At 42.5% G+C, this 25,930-nt stretch overlaps 1 protein-coding gene across 1 annotated transcript; it reads right to left on the bottom strand.

Moving 5' to 3' along the window:
* Nucleotides 1-293: 293 nt before the first annotated feature.
* slc22a15 (solute carrier family 22 member 15) lies at nucleotides 294-9,495 on the bottom strand. Its single transcript, XM_029698577.1, has 12 exons — nucleotides 9,338-9,495; nucleotides 6,665-6,808; nucleotides 6,369-6,501; nucleotides 5,904-6,068; nucleotides 5,586-5,715; nucleotides 5,160-5,396; nucleotides 4,824-4,964; nucleotides 4,567-4,652; nucleotides 4,374-4,482; nucleotides 4,128-4,200; nucleotides 3,751-3,909; nucleotides 294-2,881 (listed from the first exon to the last, which is right to left on the bottom strand). The coding sequence occupies exons 1-12, from the start codon at nucleotides 9,419-9,421 to the stop codon at nucleotides 2,834-2,836; spliced, it is 1,509 nt and encodes a 502-aa protein (XP_029554437.1). The 5' UTR covers nucleotides 9,422-9,495; the 3' UTR covers nucleotides 294-2,833.
* Nucleotides 9,496-25,930: the final 16,435 nt, after the last annotated feature.

Genomic DNA, 25,930 nt, shown 5'->3' with positions numbered 1-25,930 from the left:
ATGACAGCCTACCGGGGAACAGTGAGTCAACTGCCTTGTTCAGGGGCAGAACGACAGATTTTTACCTCGTCAGCTTGGGGGTTCGATCCAATCGCTCTAACCACTAGACTACCTGCCGATAATTACTTTAAGTAGCATAAGCACTCCAGCTCAAATTAGGACGTAGAGTTATAAAATTGAAGTGCATCCAAGCTATGTTTTGAGCTTGATATTAAGCTAACCCACATACTGTATAATTATACACATTCATTCAAGACATTTTCATTTCAATTCAACACCTCATTTCCACAAACTTTTGTTGGAGATTTTTTATTTACTTCAACAGGGGATTTCTGTGCTGGCAAGCATAGTGTCAGAGGAATATAAATCAAAACAATGATTATGGTTTCAACTCTTCAACTCACTCCAACTGTTTGCTGAACCGGTGGTACGGGCCAACTGCCATAATTATAAGTGATGGGGGGGAAAAAAACATTACGCAGTTACTTAGTCTTTGATGAGAGCTTCTGGACGATATGGTTGATCTGGGCCTCTCCTGTCTGCGTCAATGGTGACACAATCACCTCACTAGGGGAAAAGGCCAAACGTGACCTGAGTTCAGGCAGTGACCACTATAATTACTTATAATAAACAGTATTAAGATATAAAACATTAAAATGTCGATGAACATTACAATGCACCCTGTTCTGGTGGGGGGGGGGGGAGAAAGACACCAGACCATTACCAAACATGACACGTGCAGTAATTCCATGTTCCACTGTCATTCTCATAATGATATTATACATGACAATATAATTATGCAAGCTACCATTCACAATTGGTGTTACTTGCCGTCATATTAACTATTTACAACTCCGGAATCAACACAATGTAAACCAATTACCTTGAATACTGTACAAATCGTCACTGTCCAATATAGATACTTATACATAATCTGTATTCACATTGTAACTAGCGTATGATCTGACCAGCAGAACACACAGAAATTATATTTGTGGAAACAAACAAACCATTTTAACTTCAGGGGCCTGATTTATAAATGTTGCGTACACACAAAATATGCATGCCTGTTTTCACACAAAAGTTGGTATTTATAAAAACTGAACTTAACATGAGAAAGTGCTATCTTCCCGCAAACTTTAGACCATGCATACAGTTTCTAGTGGTTGAAGTTCTGCATTGCAAGAAAGCAAAAGTAGCCTAGTAGTAGCCTTGTGAAAATATGACACCTATTCATAACAAAAAACAGGTAGGCCTAGCTAAATAAGATGCTATCATTTTCCATTTGTGATAAAAGAAAAAAATCAATGCATCGTCACATTCTAAAATAATTTGAAATAAGGCATTTATAATTTTCTGTTATTTATTTAATTTCCACAATCATTTGACTGATGGTTTCGAAATAACTTGTCGGCCTATAGGCTAAGATGGGACGAATGGTAGTATATTACTCATTTAAAATTGTACCCACTTCACACTAGTAAATAGCTTATCTATTTCAAGCAGCCTATTTTGCTCTATGCGATCTGAAGCGCAGTTTAACAGTAGAACGGATGGTTCACAGGCTATGTCCGAGTACTGTAATGTGAAATGTCTAGTGTAGATATTTTATTTAGAAACATAATACATATCAACCATTGCAGAATAAATTCCTCACCTTTTCAGGCCATGATGAGTTTATATTCTTGTAGTAGCCATACAACAAATTACTACACGCATCTCTCATTTAACTGGGATTATTAGTTAGAGCAAAATTATAATAGCCTATGTATCCAACAGGGTGCGCGGTTTATAACATACAGTAGAATTTGACAGGTGAACAGACAGTTAATATTTTGCATTGAAGTGTGTAGGCTACCACAAAGTAGGTCACTGTTTACATTTTTTAGAGTAGACAAAATCAGAATTCGCAGGCAGTGCAGCATATTTAGTGTCGGGAAAAAGTTTATGCAATACATTGCATTTAAACGATCTGTTTACAGGTCCACAAAAACGTGCAATTGTTTTTGTCTTTCAGAAAATGTCACATAACCCAAATTTACTCCACCTGAAAAACACCCATCATTAACCTTTTAACACCCGTATTTTCTGTATAGTTTGGAAGTATTGGAATTAGGCCAAGACAGTATCTAAAGGTAATAGCAATACAAAGAAAACATTTTGCCAATCCCTCCAAAGACATGTGATCAAGGTCACCATTGCTATTTCCTTTAGATACTGTCTTGGCCTAATTCCAATACTTCCAAACTATACAGAAAATAAGGCCGTTATTGTCACCACAAAAGGTGAATGATGGGCGTTTTTCAGGTGGAGTAAATGCTCGTTCACAGTTTTATGACAGGTCTGATTTACAATGGGAAACCTGCATATGAATGGCGTATGCCAAGTTAATAAATCTCAATATTTTTGTGCGTGCACAGTTCAGAAATGGCGCACGCGGCTATTTAGTGTTAAATGTACGCAAAAATTATAAATTAGGCCCCGATGACTACTTGGCAAAGAAGAAACTGAAAACTTTGGCAGTAATTGTTGTTCTCTTCCATTTGATATCACATGATTACTTGATAAATTCACTGCAGCTAAACAGCGATTTTCACTGTAAAGTATCACACACATACAAAGAGAGAAACAAAATAACACGAAAACATTGTAAACATGTGTGCCGGTCCCTGTAAAAATGGACCACCATCCATCACAGCATGACCCGTCCTTGCTTCACCATGGAAACGGAGCACATCGGGTCCCTTGTGAGAAAGCACTTGTGTGTGTGGACAGGCTTCGAGAGTCTCTCCTGTCGGATTGCCTCTGACTGTTCTCTTGTTCAAAGAGTGAGTCACTGATTGTGGTTTGTTTTCGATTGGTCCTCTTCAAACAAGTGTGTCTGTATAACGGAACACAAACCAACCCCCCAAGATACAGAATGTTAAGCAGGTATTACATTTAAGATCATTGCAAACTTGCATTTGGGTAGGGGGAGTAACTAGTCTCACCTGACCATCCTTCTCAACCCTGTCTCAAATATTGGAAGTCTGGAGAACATCAATACTGGATTTTCATTTGAATGGGAGCGCTGGCATTCAGAGCTTGAATTTTCCCTCAGGAGAGGCATTTCCTTGTTTTTCATTCATTTAAAAAAAAATCTATTTTCCTACAGTGTAGGACAGTTTTGCATCATAGGCTTGCTAGCTTGTTTTAAAATCAGTATCACAAACTCCGTTTGGAGCACCACCGATGCAAAACGTGATTGGCTTCACTAGTTATACTCCACCCTTTATATGTTTTCTTCCTGAGGAGAACTTCGCCAGGCTTTCGAACTACAGTACAAGTAAAACGTTTGGACACACCTACTCATACAAGGGTTTTTATTTTTACTATATTGTAGAATAAATGATAAGACATCAAAACTATGAAACATATGGAATCATGTAGTAACCAAAAAAAAGTGTTAAATCAAAATACATTTTATATATTTGAGATTCTTCAAAGTAGTGTGCAAAGCTGTCAAAGCAAAGGGTGGCTCCCTGGAAGAATCTAAAATATATTTAGATGTTTAACAATTTTTTGGAGTTACTACATGATTCCATGTGTTCTGCCATAGTTTTGATGTCTTCACTATTAGTCTACAATGTAGAAAATAGTCAAATAAAGAAAAACCCTTGAATGAGTAGATGTCCAAACTTTTGACTGGTACTGTACGTGAGAAGCTAGGGGGTAACTAACCCAACATAATTAACAGAGTTATGATCCTACCTCGGTCTCTACAATGCGGTGGTAAGCAGAGCTGCTGAGCTCATCCAGTGTCTCTGTCACAGGTTTGTTAAGTGTCTCAGGGAGAAGGAGACCCAGGCAGCCAGCAGAGATCCCACTGAGACAGAACACCATGAAGGGCATAGAGGTGTGTAAGTCTCTCTGAAACACAAAGCAAACAAAACACAGCTTAAGCTTGAGGGGTTCAAATGAATACCATACATTCTGACAGAAGGCAAAAAACAAAACTTCTGTTTACCACAATTTGAACACTTAGAAAGCCCAAAGTGGTCCTCGTACTTGATTACAATTGTGAAAACAAAAAAAGACTGATGATTTTTTTGTCTCTCGTCATATTAAATGATATTCTGCTGACGTACCATAGAGGGCACGAAAGGGGCCAGGATCCCTCCGACTCTGCAAGACATTGAGCAGACCCCAAGACCAGCGTTCCTGACATCAAGACAAAGCACTTAACATTATTCAAACACCTCTCCAACATACCGTACAAAACCATATTGCATTGTGAGAATTGACACTCATCACACAAGCAAAAATGGGAGAATGGCACCCTCTACTGTACTTTATAGAAGTAATTTAGTGGGATCTGTTTGCACTGCACTCACCTTATAGTAGTGGGATACAGTTCAGTAGTGTAGACATACACTATGTTGAAAGCCGCACTGACCAACAGCTTTCCTAACAAAGCTAAAGAAGTAGCATTGAACAATGCCCCTAAATAATAAACAACAAATAGATTAAAAAAGCAAAATAATGAATCAAATCTATGTAAATATACTGTAGATGGAATGCCCTTACCAGCATTTACTGGAACCAACATGGTGCATAAACATGACAAGCCAGCTAAACCCAGAAAGCTGGCCATGGTTTTCCTTCTCCCAGCCCTAAAAAACAGGCACAAATTCCAACTGTTTAGCACAGCTGAGGAGAATAGATGGTCTTGTGAAACTAACTATTACAGTTCAACTTCTGAATTTTTAAGCATAAATCATTTATTCAGTGCATCACTGACACTTTAATTCATAGAATCTCACCACCTGTGATGATAATCTTACCACTGCTTGTTTATGAAATAGATACAGAGAGGGTAGGCCGGGAGCTCCACTAGTCCATACATGGCAACACTGAAGTAGCGGTTCCCACTGTCCTCACTGGCATTCATGGTCAGCCCATAGTACACCAGGCTGCAGGAATACCTAGAGCACATCCACAGACAGTGTCAATCTAAGGTCGGTTATGTGTGTCTTCAATGTGAAAGGTCTTTAAAACAACGTATACTGAACGTAAACATCGTTGTGAGCTGTTGATACGGTCTGTGTAGTATTAACGACATTGCAAAAAGCGAGTCCCCCTGGTTTCCCAGTGGTTCAGCTCATGGTGTGCTAACTCACCAGACATACATGAGCATCACGGTTCTCCTGCGGAGCACTGTGTGGGTGAACAGGTCGAGGAAGCCAGGGCCATTGTTGCCCTGGTTACCAGTCCTGACAGAGCCAGGACACATACGGAGCTTTACTTTGGCTGCAGCATTGCTGTTCCCATTCCGCACAGCTATGTACTGCAAAACCTCCTCCGCCTTCTCCGTGTAACCACGGGAATACAGCCAGCGTGGAGACTCCGGGAGAGTCCTGCCTCAGTCAGAAAAACAAGAAAGACAGAAAAAAAAACACAGGAGACAGAAAGGTCAACTTGCTATTTGTTTCATCAGCAAACTGCAGTCTCACATATGTGGTAAAATGTCTTGGGAAAGGTGTCAGTCAAGGTTCTAATGTAATTGCTTTCTTGGAATAATCATCCTTAAAAAAAAAGTGACTTACACACAAAGTAGAAAAAACAGGACACCAGGAGAATTAGCTGCTGTTGCCAGGGTACGCCATGGTCTGATATAATAGCCAAGGGCACCAAACAGGGCAATGCCCACAGCAAAGGTCATATTAGTCAATGTCCCTGAAAAACAAACACCAGAGACAACATTTAAATCATTTGGAAAAAACACTTTCCAATGGTGTCAGACCACTTCCTTATGTCGACGGACTGACTACAATTGACCCTTTGTCCAATCCTAGTTCCACCTTCCTTAGTTACTGTAGCTGTGTCTGGTAAACATTTGTCATTGTCAGGTTGATTATTTGTACCTGTCATGGCCCAGTAGGCCTTGCCCACATACTCCTGGGTGAGCACAAAACAGACGAGGGACATACCCCCATTCATCAGACCCACCAGCAGGCGCGACAACGCAAACACCTCATAGCTGGGAGCAAAGGCTGTGGCATAGCCAAACACCACCTCAAAGAACAGAGCTGAGAGAGAGAGAAACAGAGCACAAAAGTTGGTTTGTCAAAGAGAAAGTTACTAAAAGAGCATGTCATCAATGACGTAGCAGTCCACAAGCAAAATGTTTTTTGTAATTATGAATGATGAGGCCTAACCATAACTCAGATGTTTACCAGTGACACTATTAGTTGGGCTGAAAAGTAGCCTGCAAGGAAGCAGGTCAGAACAACATTTCCTAATGGATGCTATATCATATCAGCCAGTCAATATTTTATAGGATATGGATTAAGATCATAATATGAAAAGTTGTGAACATCATTTGTCACCTGTTAGGAAGACTGGTTTCCTTCCAATCTTGTCAGAGAGGGGTCCAAAAAACACATTTCCAACCAAGACCCCAGCGAAGAACAAAGAGCCTGCCAAGCTGACCTTGTAAGCTTGTTGCTTTAGAAGGAACCACTAAGAGAAAAGGAAGGAAAGACAGGAAGATGGCATTCATATATTATCATTTTGTAGATTATTTTTAAATGGGTTAAATTCCATACACAGGTGTGAATGACACTACATTCTCAAACACGGCACATTTTTTGCTCCTATTGAATCATGAACGGTGACCGCTCACCTCCGTCACAATGGAGTTGACATCCTCTGTAAATGTAACGTGTTTGATGAGCTCCTCATAGTTGGAGTGGTCACCTTGTTCAATGTGGTATTCTGGTATAGCGCCAATGAGCACAATGAGCATGGACTGGCATGCCATATACACCTGGAAAACAAAACCAAGCTGAGTGCCAAGCAAGTAATACCCTACTCAATAAACTGGATGCAGTCTATCAAAGTGCCATCCATTTTGTCACCAAAGCCCCATATACTACCCACCACTGCGACCTGTACGCTCTCGTTGGCTGGCCCTCGCTTCATACTCGTTGCCAAACCCACTGGCTCCAGGTCATCTACAAGACCCTGCTAGGTAAAGTTCCCCCTTATCTCAGCTCGCTGGTCACCATAGCAGCACCCACCTGTAGCACGCGCTCCAGCAGGTATATCTCACTGGTCACCCCCAAAGCCAAATCCTCCTCCGGCCGCCTCTCCTTCCAGTTCTCTGCTGCCAATGACTGGAACGAACTACAAAAATCTCTAAAACTGGAAACACATCTCCCTCACTAGCTTTAAGCACCAGCTGTCAGAGCAGCTCACAGAATACTGCACCTGTACCTGTCACCCATCTATAATTTAGCCCAAACAATACCTCTTCCCCTACTGTATTTATTTAGCTCCTTTGCATCCCATTAGTTCTATTTCTACTTTGCACTTTCTTCCACTACAAATCTACCATTCCAGTGTTTTACTTGCTTTATTGTATTTACTTTGCCACCATAGCCTTTTTTGCCTTACTTCCCTTTTCTCACCTCATTTGCGCACTTTGTATATAGACTTATTTTCTACTATATTATTGACTGTATGTTTGTTTTACTCCATGTGTAACTCTGTATTGTATGTGTCAAACTTATTTGCTTTATCTTGGCCAGGTCGCAATTGTAAATGAGAACTTGTTCTCAACTTGCCTACCTGGTTAAATAAAGGTGAAATAAAATAAATAAATAAATGCCTAGCTACTCAAGTGATCTATCCATCACTGGTATTTAATTAGCTAGCTCCTGTCACACATTCTGCAATTGAACAGCCTGACCTACTCAAATCCTCTGAAATTGAGGTACCGGAACACATAAAAAATAACCCACCTTAATAATAAAGCATTGAATGCATATCAACACATTTGCCGAGTGACATAGGGCAGAAGAGTAGAGCCACTTACAGATGTTACACACATGGGGACATTATTTTTGGGGCCGAAGGTGACGGAATTTTGGGGGACTTTTATAGACGCATTTCATGCAATTCTTCGTCATTTTACATGACTGAGACTGACAGTCTTTTTTTAATGCCGCGTTCAAAACTGGGAACACGGAGCTGGAAAATCTCCGAATTCAGTATGTTTAAGTCAACTGAGAAATAGGGAAAAAACAAGCTCCGACTGGGAAAATGTGTTTGGGACGTTCATCTAACTCGGAATTCCAAGTGGGGAATACCTGAAGATGGATCACTGACGTCATGATTCGACCTCGTTTCCTCCCCCAGAGATGCCAGTTGTCTTGAAAGCACCATAATACCTTACAAACGATCGAAATGACTAGCTACTTTGACACAGAAACTGAGATCAGTTTAAACGACCTTGTCTTGAATCCATCAAAAGCCTAGGCCTAGATTTATGGAGACAATGAGGAAATTATATTTCAAAAAATGCTTTCCAGTTTCACCCAATGATATACAGCTCACTCGCTGGTGATGGCATATTAGTTTATTAGAATTTTTACATTGTAACTTCTTGCAATTATCTTTTATGCCACTAGAGGTAAAGTATTCAGACAAATAGGTTCCGGAACGACACAGCCCAAAACGGAGAGGTGTCAGATCCTGTTCTGGCAGTCATTTGGCAAATGCTCTTATCCAGAGCGACTTACATGTGCAATTAAGGTTAAGTGCCTTGCTCAAGGGCAGACATTTTCCACCTAGCCGGCTCAGAGATTCGAACCAGCAACCTTTCGGTTATTGGCCCAACGGTCTTAACCGCCAAGTTACCGGTTGTGAAGGAAGTTGTCAAGGTTAGTGAATTTGTGTTTATACAAGTCCTTCCGCCCTCACCTACCGTCCACCAATCATGTCAATGCAGAGTTATAAGAGACCTCATTTTTACAACATTTGAGAGGCGCATGGCGAAGCGGTATGGTGGTCAATGTGTCCTCTGCCTGCCTCCAGAGACTTCGCAATTGCGTCACAACAGTTTCGGATCAAGCATAAATTGGCTCTTAGATATTGGGTTATAGGATAAACCATGTCATATTTCATTTATAAAAGTTATATTCTTCAAGAACTAGAGTAAAATTAATTAAAATGGCCATTGAACAGGGGGAAATATTGCAGACTGTGGCTTTAATGGGTATGCAAATGTCGGGAGAGATAGCCAGCTAGGATTCAGCAAGCTAACGTTACTTCAAAGCTTCTGTGATTTCATTATCTAGCCAACTAACGTTAGCTAAGTAGCTTAGCTATGGCTGGATAACAATAACAGCGACAGACTACTAGCTGGCTTGCCCCACACTAAGTTTGACGACATACTATAATGCATTCAGAAAATATAGTAAATGTATTAGATTGCTAGCTAATACAGCTAGCTAACTAGCTGTGGGTGGCATATGTTTTCCGCGGAAAAAAAAGGAAAGTTAATAAAACAAACCTGTAACAACACAAGAACCAACACCATCTGCTTCTGATATGATCCGAATTCTCCGACTAGTTGAAATGCCTCTTCTAAATCCATTCCAAGAGGAAACAATATTCAAGCACATCACACCAATTTGACAGACTGCGCAAACATAATTTCGCAGACGTGGATTACTATCACATGTTATCATATAGGGAAGCGGATTGGTCAAGGAGACTAAACAGAAAACGGCGCATGCGCAGCAGTAACTAATTGGGCGAATTCGTTCTGAACGAATCGGGCGGATGGAATGGATACACTGTGATCAATTGGAGGCTAAAGAAATGAGTGTAAAGAACTCCGAGATAGCCTCCAGGCAGTGGCGACCCATCATTCAAGCAGGTTTTGAGCCCCACATTTTTAGCATGTTATTAAAATAAAACATCATTGAGTTAAAAAAAGCCGCATTCAAACTTGGTCCCTTTTTTATTCCTTGAGTAAGCCACCTCAAAATGCTGGTGTTTTAGCCTAGCTCAGTGCTTTCAAATCAAATCAAATTTTATTGATCACATACATGTTTAGCAGATGTTACTGCGGGTGTGGCAAAATGCTTGTAATGCTTTTTACGAGTTCTGTGGTGATGGGGCAGCCAGTGGAAAATATGGAGCGTAGGGGTTGGTAATGTTCTCTAGTTGCGCCGAGATTGGCTCAGTGTTCTGTCACTAATGGGGAAACTACATCACCACAAAATCTAAGGGTAGAGCTCAAAAATGCATGCCTCTTCGGTGCTGCCATAGAATTACATTACAAGTGCTCATCGAAGAAGGCTCAAGATCAATGGCCACAGATAAAATTACGTCAAATCACGTTATACAGTGGCAAGCAAAAGTATGTGAACCCTTTGGAATTACCTGGATTTCTGCATAAATTGGTCATAGAATTTGATCTGATCTTCATCTATGTCAAATCAAATCAAATTGTATTGGTCACATACACATGGTCAGCAAATGTTAATGTGAATGTAGCGAAATGCATGTGCTTCTAGTTCCGACAGTGCAGTAATATCTAACAAGTAATCTAACAATTTCACAACAACTACCTTATACACACAAGTGTAAAGGGATGAATAAGAATATATACATAAATATATGGATGAGCGATGGCGGTGCGGCATAGGCAAGATGCAGTAGATGGTATAGAGTACAGTATATACATATGAGATGAGTAACGTAGGGTATGTAAACATTATATAAACTGGCATTGTTTAAAGTGACTAGTGATACATTTATTACATCCAATTATTAATTATTAAAGTGGCTAGAGATTTGAGTCAGTATGTTGGCAGCAGCCACTCAATGTTAGTGATGGCTGTTTAACAGTCTGATGGCCTTGAGACAGAAGCTGTTTTCAGTCTCTCGGTCCCAGCTTTGATGCACCTGTACTGACCTCGCCTTCTGGATGACAGTGGGGTGAACAGGCAGTGGCTTGGGTGGTTGTTGTCCTTGATGATCTTTTTGGCCTTCCTGTGACATCAGGTGCTGTAGGTGTCCTGGAGGGCAGGTAGTTTGCCCCGGTGATGCGTTGTGCAGACCGCACTACCCTCTGGAGAGCCTTACGGTTGTGGGCGGAGCAGTTGCTGTACCAGGCTGCCCGACAGAATGCTCTCGATTGTGCATCTGTAAAGGTTTGTGAGTGTTTTTGGTGACAAGCCACATTTCTTCAGCCTCCTGAGGTTGAAGAGGCGCTGTTGCACCTTCTTCACCACGCTGTCTGTGTGGGTGGACCATTTCAGTTTGTCCGTGATGTGTACGCCGAGGAACTTAAAACTTTCCACCTTCTCCACTACTGTCCCGTCGATGTGGATAGGGGGGTGCTCCCTCTGCTGTTTCTTGAAGTCCACGATCATCTCCTTTGTTTTGTTGACGTTGAGTGTGAGGTTATTTTCCTGACACCATACTCCGAGGGCCCTCACTTCCTCCCTGTAGGCCGTCTCGTCGTTGTTGGTAATCAAGCCTACCACTGTAGTGTTGTCTGCAAACTTTATGATTGAGTTGGAGGCGTGCATGTGTAACCGATGTGAAATGGCTAGTTAGTTAGCGGTGGTGCGCGCTAATAGCGTTTCAATCAGTGACGTCACTCGCTCTGAGACTTGAAGTAGGGTTTCCCCTTGCGTTGCAAGGGCCGTGGCTTTTGTGGCGTGATGGGTAACGATGCTTCGTGGGGTGTCAGTTGTTGATGTGTGCAAGGGTCCCTGGTTTGAGCCCAGGTTGGGGCGAAGAGAGGGACAGAACCTACACTGTTACATTGATGCTGTTGACCCGGATCATTGGTTGCTGCGGAAAAGGAGGAGGTCAAAAGAGGGTGAGTGTAACCGATGTGAAATGGCTAGTTAGTTAGCGGTGGTGCGCACTAATAGCATTTCAATCGGTGACGTCACTCGCTCTGAGACTTGAAGTAGGGTTTCCCCTTGTGTTGCAAGGGCCGCGGCTTTAGTGGCGCGATGGGTAACGATGCTTCGTGGGTGTCAGTTGTTGATGTGTGCAAGGGTCCCTGGTTCGAGCCCAGGTTGGGGCGAAGAGAGGGACGGAACCTACACTGTTACACATGGCCACGCAGTCATGGGAGTACAGGAGAGGGCTGAGAATGCACCCTTTTGGGGCCCCACAACAACAGACAAACACAGTCTGCTTAAACTAATAACACACAAACAATTATACATTTTCATGTCTCTATTGAACACTGTGTAAACATTCACAGTGCAGGGTGGGAAAAGTACGTGATCCCTTGGATTTATTAACTGGTTGACCCTCCTTTGGCAGCAATAACCTGAACCAAACGTTTTCTTTAGTTGCGGTCAGACCTGCACAGCGGTCAGGAGGAATTTTGGACCATTCCTCTTTACAAAACTGTTTCACTTCAGCAATATTCTTGGGATGTCTCGAGGTCATGCCACAGCATCTCAATTGAGTTGAGGTCAGGACTCTGACTGGGCCACTCCAGAAGGCATATTTTCTTCTGTTGAAGCCATTCTGTTGTTGATTTACTTCTGTGTTTTGGGTTGTTGTCCTGTTGCATCACCCAACTTATGTTGAGCTTCAATTAGCAGACAGATAGTTTTACATTCTCCTGCAAAATGTCTTGATAAACTTGAGAATTCATTTTTCCGTCGATGATAGCAAGCTTTTCCAGGCCCTGAGACAGCAAAGCAGCCCCAAACCATGATTCTCCCTCCACCATACTTTACAGTTGGGATGAGGTTTTGATGTTGGAGTTCTGTGCCTTTTCTTCTCCACACATAGTGTTCTGTGTTCCTTTCAAACAACTGAACTTTAGTTTCATTTTTTGCCAGTAGCACTGTTGAACATCCAGGTGCTCATTTGCGAACTTCAGACGTGCAGAAATAAAAAAGATTTGGACAGCAGTGCCTTCTTCCGTAGTGTCCTCCCATGAACACTATTCTTGTTTAGTGTTTCACGTATCGTAGACTCGTCAGCAGAGATGTTAGCATGTTCCAGAGATTTCTGTAAATCTTTAGCTGACAGTCTAGGATTCTTCTTAACCTCATTGAGCATTCTGCGCTGTGCTCTGGCAGTAATCTTTGCAGGACGACCACTCAGGGAGAGTAGCAACAGTGCTGAACTTTCTCTATTTATAGACAATTTGTCTTACAGTAGACTGATGAACATCAAGGCTTTTGGAGATACTTTTATAACCCTTTCCAGCTTTATGCAAGTCAACAATTCTTAATCTTAAATCTTCTGAGATCTCTTTTGTTCGAGGCATGGTTCACATCAGGCAATGCTTCTTGTGAATAGCAAACTCTAATTTTGTGAGTGTTTTTTATAGGGCAGGGCAGCTCTAACCAACATCTCCAATCTCGTCTCATTGATTGGACTCCAGGATAGCTGACTCCAATTAGCTTTTGGAGTCATTACCCTAGGTGTTCACATACTTTTTACAACTTTTTACAACCTACACTGTGAATGTTTAAATGATGTATTCAATATAGACAAGAAAAATACAATAATTGTTGTGTTATTAGTCTAAGCACACTGTGTTTGTCTATTGTTGTGACTTAGATGTTGATCAGATCAAATTGTATGACCAATTTATGCAGAAGTCCAGGTAATTCCAAAGGGTTCACATACCTTTTCTTGTCACTGTATTTACAGTAGCTTTGATTAGACTGATCATGTCAACATCATACTTTCAAAATCTTAGCTAGCAAGCTAGCAGTCATCATCATGAATCAAGTCGACAATCTACTGGCAAATCCTTTTCATTCTGAAGAGAAATAATGAAGAGAAATATAGATAAAACATCTCAGTACTCATCGGCCATTGAACATAAACATTACACAACAAGTTGGAAATCGCAAATTCAACAATGAGTGGTTTGGAAGGAATCAGTGGCTACCTGCAAGCATTGCAAAGCAATCACTAGCCTGCTATTCAGTGGATTTGGTGTGTGGTCCCAAGTTTGGGTTTAAGGGTCTCTTTTCCAAGCTTAAAAGGCTAAATATTCAACATTGCCCATGTTGTCAATCCAGCATGACTTCTGCTGCGCTCAAAACAACTGGAAAGTTGGAACTAGGAAATCTGACTTCAGTGAGTTCAAGACAACCTGGGACTCGGAAAAAAACGAGCTCCAACTAGGAAAATACGTTTTGAACGGTCATCCAACTCGGAATTGCAAGTCGGGAACTCTGGCCTCTTTCTAGAGCTCTGACCTGAAGATCACTGATGTCATCATGATTCGACCTTGTTTTTTCCAAGTTCCCAGTTGTCTTGAAAGCACCATAAAGCCAGAGAATGCCAGACTATGATGACAAAGTGTTAACACAAGATTTCCCCACGAAGGACCGCTGCGCTGTTCAAGTGAGCACAGCACAACAAGGTGAGTCCAAAAATGTCTTGTATGCTGCTGCATAAATTATGTATTATGCCAGGGAGATATGTATACTATCTGTAGCTAAGAAAATAATACTAAGTGTATGTTGTGTAGTAAGCTGTTAGTAACCCATCTGCCTCACCCTAATAATTTGGTAACTTTTCCCCTGATAATTTCACCTACTGTTCTGACTTAGTGGTGCACATGTAGCCTATAGCCTGTTTTAAAGAAACGTAATCTTCGATTATTGTAAGAGCTTTCATTGTCTGCTTATATGCCCCATTTATTTATCCAACGGCTCTGACTTGCTGTACAGGGAGAATACTGTAAGAACGGCCCATGTTCTGAATCATGTCGCTGTACATTTCAAAAGTGCTGAGCAAATAGTTATATTGACTATGTCCGTCCTAGCTCGCTCATTAATGTCTTAATTGAAATTCCGGATGACCTCTTATCTGCTTGTTGTGACCTTATGCCATAGTTTGTACATCTCAATTATTAATAGAAACCACATTTGTTTAAGCAAGTCAGCCATATCAGCAATGTTTTTTTAAAAGGCAGTAACTGAGGCTGAATGAACTGTTTCACTGTCAGACAAGGCTCAGCTGATAGCCAGGTGTAGCAGTGGTAAGGTGTTGGGACTCTGCTGTTGGAACAGCTTTTTGTAGGCCCTAACAGTTTGTGGGCACCGTTTGTCACCGTTATAATGCAATTAATGTATTGTTTATTGTTGTGTAGTGGCTTTGCTGGCATGCATCCACCCAAATTTTTGGGGTAGTTTGCCCCACCAAGATTTACATGCTAAAATCAGCACTGGATCCAGGCACATGCTCATTGCTCACATTGAGCACTCAAAACTATATATATATTTTTTAAATGTTACAAAACTCGTAATGGTTATGTAATAAACCAAAACTTGTTTCTTACAAGTGTAGCAGGTTGTGAACTCCGCAAAACAACGTTTCCAGTCCGAGAATGAGAAAGGTAAATGACAAATTAATACATGCATTAACAGAAATCAATGTAACCAAATAACAGGGGATTAACAGTACATTTCTTAGGCCTACTAGTGACATATGTAATGGGGAATTGATTAAAAAAAAACAATCAACGGGTAAACAATTCACACAATGAAACATGAATGCACAAGTATTGGCAGGAGACAGCTGAGTGCATTCTGGAGAGCTGAGTGCATGCATTCCGGAGAGAGACGCACCATATCTTAGCCACACACCCCTGACAGTCACTGACAGTCGCAACTCAATCAGCTAGACCTATTGCCACACTCACTACCCAAAATGAGGGCTTCCCAAGTAGGCATAGGCCAACACATTTGTGATTTGAATCAATTCACAGCAAACATTTTTTAAAGAAGCTAATGATCATCTGTGGCTAAGTAATGCTCCCTGGTGAAGTATTTTGAATGATTTTATTTAGACAGGAGTAATTATAGCCTATACTTTTGGCGAAATATCAATTCACTTTAGGGGACTCCAGCTACTAACAGGGCACTGTGCACCTGCCAATTTTCCTTTTCAATTCGCAAGAGGCTGAAACCAGAGATCTGTATATAATGACGAAATGCTCATATATCCACAATGAGAGTCTTTGTTCCAAAGGCGGGAAGGCAGGCGACAAGCTTAGGTTTGCATATTATGCACATGGAAATGCATTGGGCTTATTCTGGACACATTTTGGCGAGTGAGCTCTCTCGTTTCACCTCTTCCTCTCTGCTGAAACGACACTACATTACCAAAAAATATGTGGACACCTGCTCGTCGAACAACTCATTCCAAAATCAACGGCATTAATATGGAGTTGGTCCCTCCTTTGCTGCTATAACAGCCTCCATTCTTCTGGGAAGGCTTTCCACTAGATGTTGTAACATTGCTGCGGGGACTTGCTTCCATTCAGCCACAAGATAATTAGTGAGGTCGGGCACTGATGTTGGGCGATTAGGCCTGGCTTGCTGTCAGCGTTCCAATTCATCCCAAAGGTGTTTGATGGGGTTGAGGTCAGGGCTCTGTGCAGGTCAGTCAAATTCTTCCACACCGATCTCTACAAACCATTTCTGTATGGACCTCGCTTTGTGCACGGGGGCATAGCATTTCCAAGATGGCATAGCAGTCAGACGTGCTTTGTCCTCGTCTTGTCGTGTCCCATATATATATATATATATATATATATATATATATATATATATATATATATATATATTTATATATATTTTCTTCGCATATCTTTTTATATATTTTTTTTCTAAAAACTCAACCTCAAAACACTCTCCTGCAACCCACCTCACCAATTAAAAAAAAAAAGTATTATTTACCTCAAATCTGAAATCCACGACAGAAGCTAGCCAGAGGTTAGCCAGTTCACTAACGTTGGAGTTCAGCTAGCCACGGTTGGCGGTCATCAGCTATCCCTTAGCTTGAAAAGCTATCGGCAGTTTTGTACAGCGCGACTCAGACCAGAGCACACCGGACCTATTTTCTCTCCATATCCCCGGATTTTTACCGCAGGCTCTGGACATTTACACCTGGATCTTGCAGCTAGCTGCAACCCGAGTGACTATTGGCTAGCGTCGGTCCTGGAGCTAACATCAATTATTCCGGAGCTAGCCAGCTGAAGATTTCCATCAGCCACTCCTGGGCTACAATCACCTATCCGGACTCGTTTTACTGCCGATGCGGAGCCCCATCGGGCCTTCACGACTGGACTACCGACGTTATCTGCCCGAGGGAGTTATCCAACTGGCCCCTCCGTCGCGATGTAACCTGAACGCCGATCTGCGGCCCGCTAATTGTTAGCTGTCTTATCGGCTGCTATCTGAATAGGTCTATCAGACAATTTTCTTTGGCCACTATAACTATTTTGCCAATTGGACTGGTCCCCCTACCACACGGAACCCCACTAATCTACAGACGGAAACGCACGAGGTGGCTAAAAACAGACCTCCCTCCATCTTCTGCCAGCTTGCTACCTATGGCCCGGCTAGCTGTCTGAATCTTACTGGACCCTTATGATCACTTGGCTAAGCATGCCTCTCCTTAATGTCAATATGCCTTGTCCATTGCTGTTCTGGTTAGTGTTTATTGGCTTATTTCACTGTAGAGCCTCTAGCCCTGCTCATACCTTATCCAACCTTTCAGGTCCACCACCCACACATGCTATAACATCTTCTGGTTTCATTGATGTTTCTAGAGACAATATCTCTCATCATCATCACTCAATCCCTAGGTTTACCTCCACTGTATTCACATCCTACCATACCTTTGTCTGTACATTTTACCTTGAAGCTATTTTATCGCCCCCCAGAAACCTGCACCTTTTACTCTCTATTCCGGACGTCATAGACGACCAATTCTCATGGCTATTAGCCGTACCCTTATCCTACTCCTCCTCTGTTCCTCTGGTGATGTAGAGGTGAAACCAGGCCCTGCAGTGCCTAGCTCCACTCCTATTCCCCAGGCGCTCTCTTTTGATGACTTCTGTAACCTTAATAGCCTTGGTTTCATGCATGTTAACATTAGAAGCCTCCTCCCTAAGTTTGTTTTATTCACTGCTTTAGCACACTCTGCCAACCCGGATGTCCTAGCTGTGTCTGAATCCTGGCTTAGGAAGGCCACCAAAAACTCTGAAATCTTCATCCCTAACAACAACATTTTCAGACAAGATAGAACGGCCAAAGGGGGCGGTGTTGCAATCTACTGCAGAGATAGCCTGCAGAGTTCTGTCCTACTATCCAGGTCTGTACCCAAACAATTTGAACTTCTACTTTTAAAAATCCATCTCTCTAAAAACAAGTCTCTCACCATTGCCGCCTGCTATAGACCACCCTCTGCCCCCAGTTGTGCTCTGGATACCATATGTGAACTGATTGCCCCCCATCTATCTTCAGAGCTCGTGCTGCTAGGTGACCTAAACTGGGACATGCTTAACACCCCAGCCATCCTACAATCTAAGCTTGATGCCCTCAATCACACACAAATTATCAATGAACCTACCAGGTACCACCCCAAAGCCGTAAACACGGGCACCCTCATAGATATCATCCTAACCAACTTGCCCTCTAAATACACCTCTACTGTTTTCAACCAAGATCTCAGCGATCACTGCCTGCATCCGTAATGGGTCAGCGGTCAAACGACCTCCACAGAAATTTGCTTCCTGCAACACAAACCCAAAAAAGTTCTGGGACACTGTAAAGTCCATGGAGAATAAGAACACCTCCTCCCAGCTGCCCACTGCACTGAGGATAGGAAACTCTGTCACCTCCGATAAATCCACTACAATTGAGAATTTCAATAAGCATTTTTCTACGGCTGGCAATGCTTTCCACCTGGCTACCCCTACCGCGGTCAACAGCACTGCACCCCTCACAGCTACTCGCCCAAGCCTTCCCCATTTCTCCTTTTCCAAAATCCAGTCAGCTGATGTTCTGAAAGAGCTGCAAAATCTGGACCCCTACAAATCAGCCGGGCTAGACAATCTGGACCCTTTCTTTCTAAAATTATCTGCCGAAATTGTTGCAACCCCTATTACTAGCCTGTTCAACCTGTCTTTCGTGTCGTCTGAGATTCCAAAAGATTGGAAAGCAGTTGCTGTCATCCCCCTCTTCAAAGGAGGGGACACTCTTCACCCAAACTGCTACAGACCTATATCTATCCTACCCTGCCTTTCTAAGGTCTTCAAAAGCCAAGTCAACAAACTGATTACCGACCATTTCGAATCCCACCGCACCTTCTCCGCTATGCAATCTGGTTTCAGTGCTGGTCATGGGTGCACCTCAGCCATGCTCAAGGTCCTAAACGATATCGTAACCGCCATCGATAAGAAACAATACTGTGCTGCCGTATTCATTGACCTGGCCAAGGCTTTCGACTCTGTCAATCACCACATCCTCATCGGCAGACTCAATAGCCTTGGTTTCTCAAATGATTGCCTCGCCTGGTTCACCAACTACTTCTCTGATAGAGTTCAATGTGTCAAATCGGATGGCCTGTTGTCCGGGCCTCTGGTAGTCTCTATGGGGGTGCCACAGGGTTCAATTCTTGGGCCAACTCTTTTCTCTGTATACATCAATGATGTCGCGCTTGCTGCTGTGAGTCTCTGATCCACCTCTACGCAGACGACCCCATTCTGTATACTGTACACTGTATACTTCTGGCCCTTCTTTGGACACTGTGTTAACAACCTTCCAGACGAGCTTCAATGCCATACAACTCTCCTTCCGTGGTCTCCAACTGCTCTTAAATACAAGTAAAACTAAATGCATGCTCTTCAACAGATCACTGCCTGCACCTGCCCGCCCGTCCAGCATCACTACTCTGGACGGTTCTGACTTAGAATATGTGGACAACTACAAATACCTAGTTGTCTGGTTAGACTGTAAGCTCTCCTTCCAGACTCACATCAAACATCTCCAATACAAAGTTAAATCTAGAATTGGCTTCCTATTTCGCAACAAAGCATCCTTCACTCGTGCTGCCAAACATACCCTCGTAAAACTGACCATCCTACCGATCCTCGACTTCGGCGATGTAATTTACAAAATAGCCTCCAATACCCTACTCAATAAACTGGATGCAGTCTATCACAGTGCCATCCGTTTTGTCACCAAAGCCCCATATACAACCCACCACTGTGACCTATACGCTCTCGTTGGCTGGCCCTCGCTTCATACTCGTCGCCAAACCTACTGGCTCCAGGTCATCTACAAGACCCTGCTAGGTAAAGTCCCCCCTTATCTCCGCTCACTGGTCACCATAGCAGCACCCACCTGTAGCATGCACTCCAGCAGGTATATCTCTCTGGTCACCCTCAAAGCCAATTCCTCCTTTGGCCATCTCTCCTTCCAGTTATCTGCTGCCAATGACTGGAACGAACTACAAAAATCTCTGAAACTGGAAACACTAATCTCCCTCACTAGCTTTAAGCACCAGCTGTCAGAGCAGCTCACAGATCACTGCACCTGTACATAGCCCATCTATAATTTAGCCCATACAACTACCTCTTCCCCTACTGTATTTATTTATTTTCCTCCTTTGCACCCCATTATTTCTATTTCTACTTTGCACTTTCTTCCACTACAAATCTACCATTCCAGTGTTTTACTTGCTATATTGTATTTACTTTGCCACCATGGCCTTTTTTTGCCTTTACCTCCCTTATCTCACCTCATTTGCTCACATTGTATATAGACTTATTTTTCTACTGTATTATTGACTGTATGTTTGTTTTACTCCATGTGTAACACTGTGTTGTTGTGTGTCGAACTGCTTTGCTTTATCTTGGCCAGGTCGCAAATGTAAATGAGAACTTGTTCTCAACTTGCCAACCTGGTTAAATAAAGGAGAAATAAATAATAAATTAAAAAAATTGTCATGCTGAAACAGGAAAGGACCCACACCATTATACAGTTGAAGTCGGAAGTTACATACACCTTAGCCAAATAGATTTAAACTCAGTTTTTCCACAATTCCTGACATTTAATACTAGTAAAAATTCCTTGTCTTAGTAAGTTAGGATCACCACAATTTTAAGAATGTGAAATGTCACAATAATAGCAGAGAGAATGATTTATTTCAGCTTTTATTCATCACATTCCCAGTGGGTCAGAAGTTTACATACACTCAATTAGTATTTGGTAGCATTGCCTTTAGATTGTTTAACTTAAATTGTCAAACGTGTCGGGTAGCCTTCCAGAAGCTTCCCACAATAAGTTGGGTGATTTTGGCCCATTTCTCCTGACAGAGCTGGTCTAACTGAGTCAGGTTTGTAGGCCTCCTTCCGCACACACGCTTTTTCAGTTCTGCCCACAAATGTTCTATGGGATTGAGGTCTGGGCTTTGTGATGGCCACTCCAATACCTTGACATTGTTGTCCTTAAGCCATTTTGCCACAAGTTTGGAAGTATGCTTGGGGTCATCGTCCATTTTGAAGACCCATTTGCGACCAAGCTTTAACTTCGTGACTGATGTCTTGAGATATTGCTTCAATATATCCACATCATTTTCGTCCCTCATGATGCCATCTATTTTGTGACGTGCACCAGTCCCTCCTGCAGCAAAGCACCCACACAACATGATGCTGCCTCCCCCGTGCTTCACGGTTGGGATGGTATTCTTTGGCTTGCAAGCCTCCCCCTTTTCCCTCCAAACATAACGATGGTCATTATGGCCAAACAGTTCGATTTTTGTTTCATCAGACCAGAGGACATTTCTCCAAAAAGTACGATCTTTGTCCCCATGTTCAGTTGCAAACTGTAGTCTGGCGGTATTATGGCAGTTTTGGAGCAGTGGCTTCTTCCTTGCTGAGTAGCCTTTCAGGTTATGTCGATATAGGACTCGTTTTACTGTGGATATAGATACTTTTGTACCTATTTCCTCCAGCATCTTCACAATGTCCTTTGCTGTTCTTCTGGGACTGATTTGCACTTTTCGCACCAAAGAACATTCATCTCTAGGAGACAGAACGCGTCTCCTTCCTGAGCGGTATGAAGGCTGTGTGGTCCCATGGTGTTTCTTCTTGCGTACTATTGTTTGTACAGATGAACGTGGTACCTTCAGGCGTTTTGAAATTGCTCCCAAGGATGAGCCAGACTTGTGGAGGTCTACCATTTTTTTTCTGAGGTCTTGGCTGATTTTTTACATTTTTCTCCATGATGTCAAGCAAAGAGGCACTGAGTTTGAAGGTAGGCCTTGAAATACATCCACAGGTACACCTCCAATTGACTCAAATGATGTCAATTAGCCTATCAGAAGCTTCTAAAGCCATGACATCATTTTCTGGAATTTTCCAAGCTGTTTAAAGGCACAGTCAACTTATTGTATGTCAACTTAATAATTATAAGTGAAATATTCTGTTTGTAAACAATTGTTGGAAAGAATACTTGTGCCATGCACACAGTAGATGTCCTAATCAACTTGCCAAAAATATAGTTTGTTAACATGAAATTTGTGGAGTGGTTGAAAAATGAGTTTTAATGACTCCAACCTAAGTGTATGTAAACTTCCGACTTCAACTGTACCTTCTCCACCAAACTTTACAGTTGGCCCTATGCATTCGGGCAGGTAGCGTTCTCCTGGCATCCGCCAAACACAGATTCGTCCATCAGACTGCCAGATGGTGAAGCGTGATTCATCACTCCAAAGAGCGCTCCTGAGTCCAATGGTGGCGAGCTTTACACCACTTCAGCACATGCTTGGCATTGCGCATGGTGATCTTAGGCTTGTGTGAGGCTGTTCAGGCATGGAAACCCATTTCATGAAGCTCCTGACAATCCCAATTCCAGCGGTAGTTTGGAACTCGGTATTGTGTCAACCGAGGAAAGGCAATTTTTATGCACTACGTGCTTCAGCACTTGGCGGTCTCGCTCTGTGAGCTTGTGTGGCCTACCACTTCACGGCTGAGCCATTGCTGCTCCTAGACGTTTCCACTTCACAATAACAGTACTTACAGTTGGGGCAGCTCTAGCAGGGCAGGAAACTGACTTGTTGGAAAGGTGCCATCCTATGACAGTGCCACATTGTAAGTCACTTAGCTCTTCAGTAAGGCCATTCTACTGCCAATGTTTGTCTATGGAGATCGCATGGCTGTGTGCTCGATTTAATACACCTGTCACTAACGGGTGTGGCTGAAATAGTCTAATCCACTAATTGGAAGGGGTGTCCAAATTATTTTGTATATGCAGTGCATTCGGAAATTATTCAGACTGATTGCCTTTTTCCACATTTTGTTACATTACAACCTTACTCTAAAATTGATAATTGTTTTCCTCAGCAATCTATACACAATAGCCCATAATGACGAAAGTTACATTTTTGGGGGGAACTTATTAAAAGTGAAAAACAGAAATACTTTTTTTTTTACACAAGTATTCAGACTCTTTGCTATGAGACAAAAAAATTAAGCTAAGGTGCATCCTGTTTCCATTGGTTATCCTTGATATGTTTCTATAACGTGATAAGAATCCACCTGTGGTAAATTCAATTGATTGAGCATGATTTGGAAAGGCACATACCTGTCTATGTAAGGTCCCACAGTTGACAGTGCATGTCAGAGTAAAAACCAAGCTATGAGGTTGAAGGAATAATCCGTAGAGCTCCGAGACAGGATTGTGTCGAGGCACAGATCTGGGGAAGGGTACCAAAATATTTTGGCAGCGTTGAAGGTCCCTAAGAACACAGTGGCCTCCATCATTCTTAAATGGAAGAAGTTTGGAACCACCAAGACTCCTCCTAGAACTGGCCAACCGGCCAAACTGAGCAATCAGGGGAGAACGGCCTTGGTCAGGGAGGTGACCAAGAACCCGATGGTCACTCTGACAGAGCTCCAGAGTTCCTCTGTGGAGATGGGAGAATCTTCCAGAAGGACAACCATCTCTGAAGCACTCCACCAATCAGGCCTTTATAGTAGAGTGGCCAGATGGAAGCCACTTCTCAGTAAAAGGCACATGACAGACAGCCCGCTTGGAGTTTGCCAAAAGGCACCTGAAAGATTCTCAGACCATGAGAAACAAGATTGAACTGTCTGGAGGAAACCTGGCACCATCCCTACGGTGAAAAATGGTGGTGGCAACATAATCATGCTGTGGGGATGTTTTTCAGCGGCAGGGACTGAGAGACTAGTCAGGATTGAGGGAAAGATGAACAGAGCAAAGTACAGAGATCCTTGATGAAAACCTGCTCAAGAGTGTTCAGGACCTCAGACTGAGGCAAAGGTTCACCTTCCAACAGGACAATGACCCTAAGCACACAGCCAAGACAAGGCAGGAGTGGCTTTGGGACAAGTCTCTGAATGTCCTTGAGTGGCACAGCCACAGACCGGACTTGAACCCGATCGTACATCTCTGGAGAGACCTGAAAAACAGGAAACAGCAGAGAGAACACGCCTATCCACATCGACGGGACCACATTTGAGAAGGTGAAAAGCTTTAACGTTCCTTGGCGTACACGTCACCGACAATCTGAAATGGTCCACCCACAGACAGTGTGGTGAAAAAGGCGCAACAGCGTCTCTTCAACCTCAGGAGGCTCACAAACTTTTACAGATGCACAATTGAGAGCATCCTGTCGGGCTGTATCACCGCCTGGTACGGCAACTGCACCGCCCGCAACCGCAGAGCTCTCCAGAGGGTGGTGCGGTCTGCCCAACACATCACCGGAGATACACTGCCTGCACTCCAGGACACCTACAGCACCAGATGTCACAGGCAGGCCAAAAAGATCAAGGACATCAACCACCCGAGCCACGGCCTGTTCACCCGCTACCATCCAGAAGGCAAGGTCAGTACAGGTACATCAAAGCTTGGGTTGAGAGACTAAAAAACTGCTGTTAAATAGCCATCACTAGCCGACTATCACCCGGTTACGCAACCCTGCACCTTAGAGGCTGCTGCCCTATATACATTGATATGGAATTACTGGTCACTTTAATAATGGAACACTAGTCACTAATGTTTACATACTGCTTTACTCATTTCATATGTATCTACTGTATTTTGGTCAATGCCTCTGACATTGCTTGTCCTAATACTCATTTCTTAACTCCATTCTTTTACTTTAGATTTGTGTATTGTTAGATATTACTGCACTTTTGGAGCTAGGAACACAAGCATTTCACTACACCTGCAATAACATCTGCTAAATATGTAATATTTTGCAAAAATGTCTACAATTTTTTTTTTTGCTTTGTCATTATGGGGTCTTGTGTGTAGATTATTGGGGGGGAAAACGATTTAACCAAAGTAACAAAATGTGGACAAAGTGGTGGGAATACTTTCCCAACGCACTGTAGTGTCACCCAAGAAAGCATCCGAGTGAGCGAAACAGAGCCCCACTATAGCCCATCTGATGCTGTCTGGCCAGAAATATACTGAACAAAAATATAAAACAAGTAAAGTTCTGGTCCCATGTTTCATGAGCGGAAATAAAAAAATAAAAATCCCAGAAATGTTCAACACGCACAATTGTATTTAGTAGTCAATAATATACTGTAGATATTGCCTCCTAATATTGTACAATCAGTGTGTCACTTCACATGCCTGGGATGTTATTTGAATTCAAGACCAGATTGATCTCAATTTGTCAGTGTCAAAGCAGCCAGTCATATTTGTGTGTTTAAAAAAGATTCAGCTAATGTCTATCATGTCAATGATGTAGAAACAAAATATGCCTACAAAGAAATGCTAGTTTGTTAACACCACCTGCTTTAAGTCGCAAGCGTAACAGTTACTCAATAAGATTTAATTGCATATTCCTATTCAAATTATTGGCATGCAGTTTGACATTTCAACGGTAAAACGTGAAGAATTATCGAGACAAGGTGTGGGCATACAGGTAGATGTTGCAGTTGGAGGTTGCATTTTAAGCACTTAGTCTAGAATTAAGCAAGGCACAAGGGGTTGTGGTATATGGCTAATATACCACAGCTAAGGGCTGTTCTAAGGCACAACCCAACACGGTGTGCCAGTTTATAATAGCAATAAGGCACCTCCGATGTTTGTGGTATAATGCCAATATACCAAGGCTAAGGGGTGTGTCCAGGCACGCCACTTTGCGTCGTACATATGAACAGTCCTTAGCCGTGGTATATTAGCCATATACCACACCTCCTCGGGCCTTATTGCTTAAATATAGAAATGTTACATTTATTCTTCCAATTATGGGCTTGTGGTGCAGTCCACTAAGTGAAAGTAAGAAAGTGTTGTATATTTCAATCAGAGGACGCTGA

This window comes from Salmo trutta, chromosome 18 (genome assembly GCF_901001165.1).
Source record: "Salmo trutta chromosome 18, fSalTru1.1, whole genome shotgun sequence".
NCBI classification, from domain to species: Eukaryota; Metazoa; Chordata; class Actinopteri; order Salmoniformes; family Salmonidae; genus Salmo; species Salmo trutta.
This window is presented reverse-complemented; position numbering and strand designations above follow the sequence as displayed.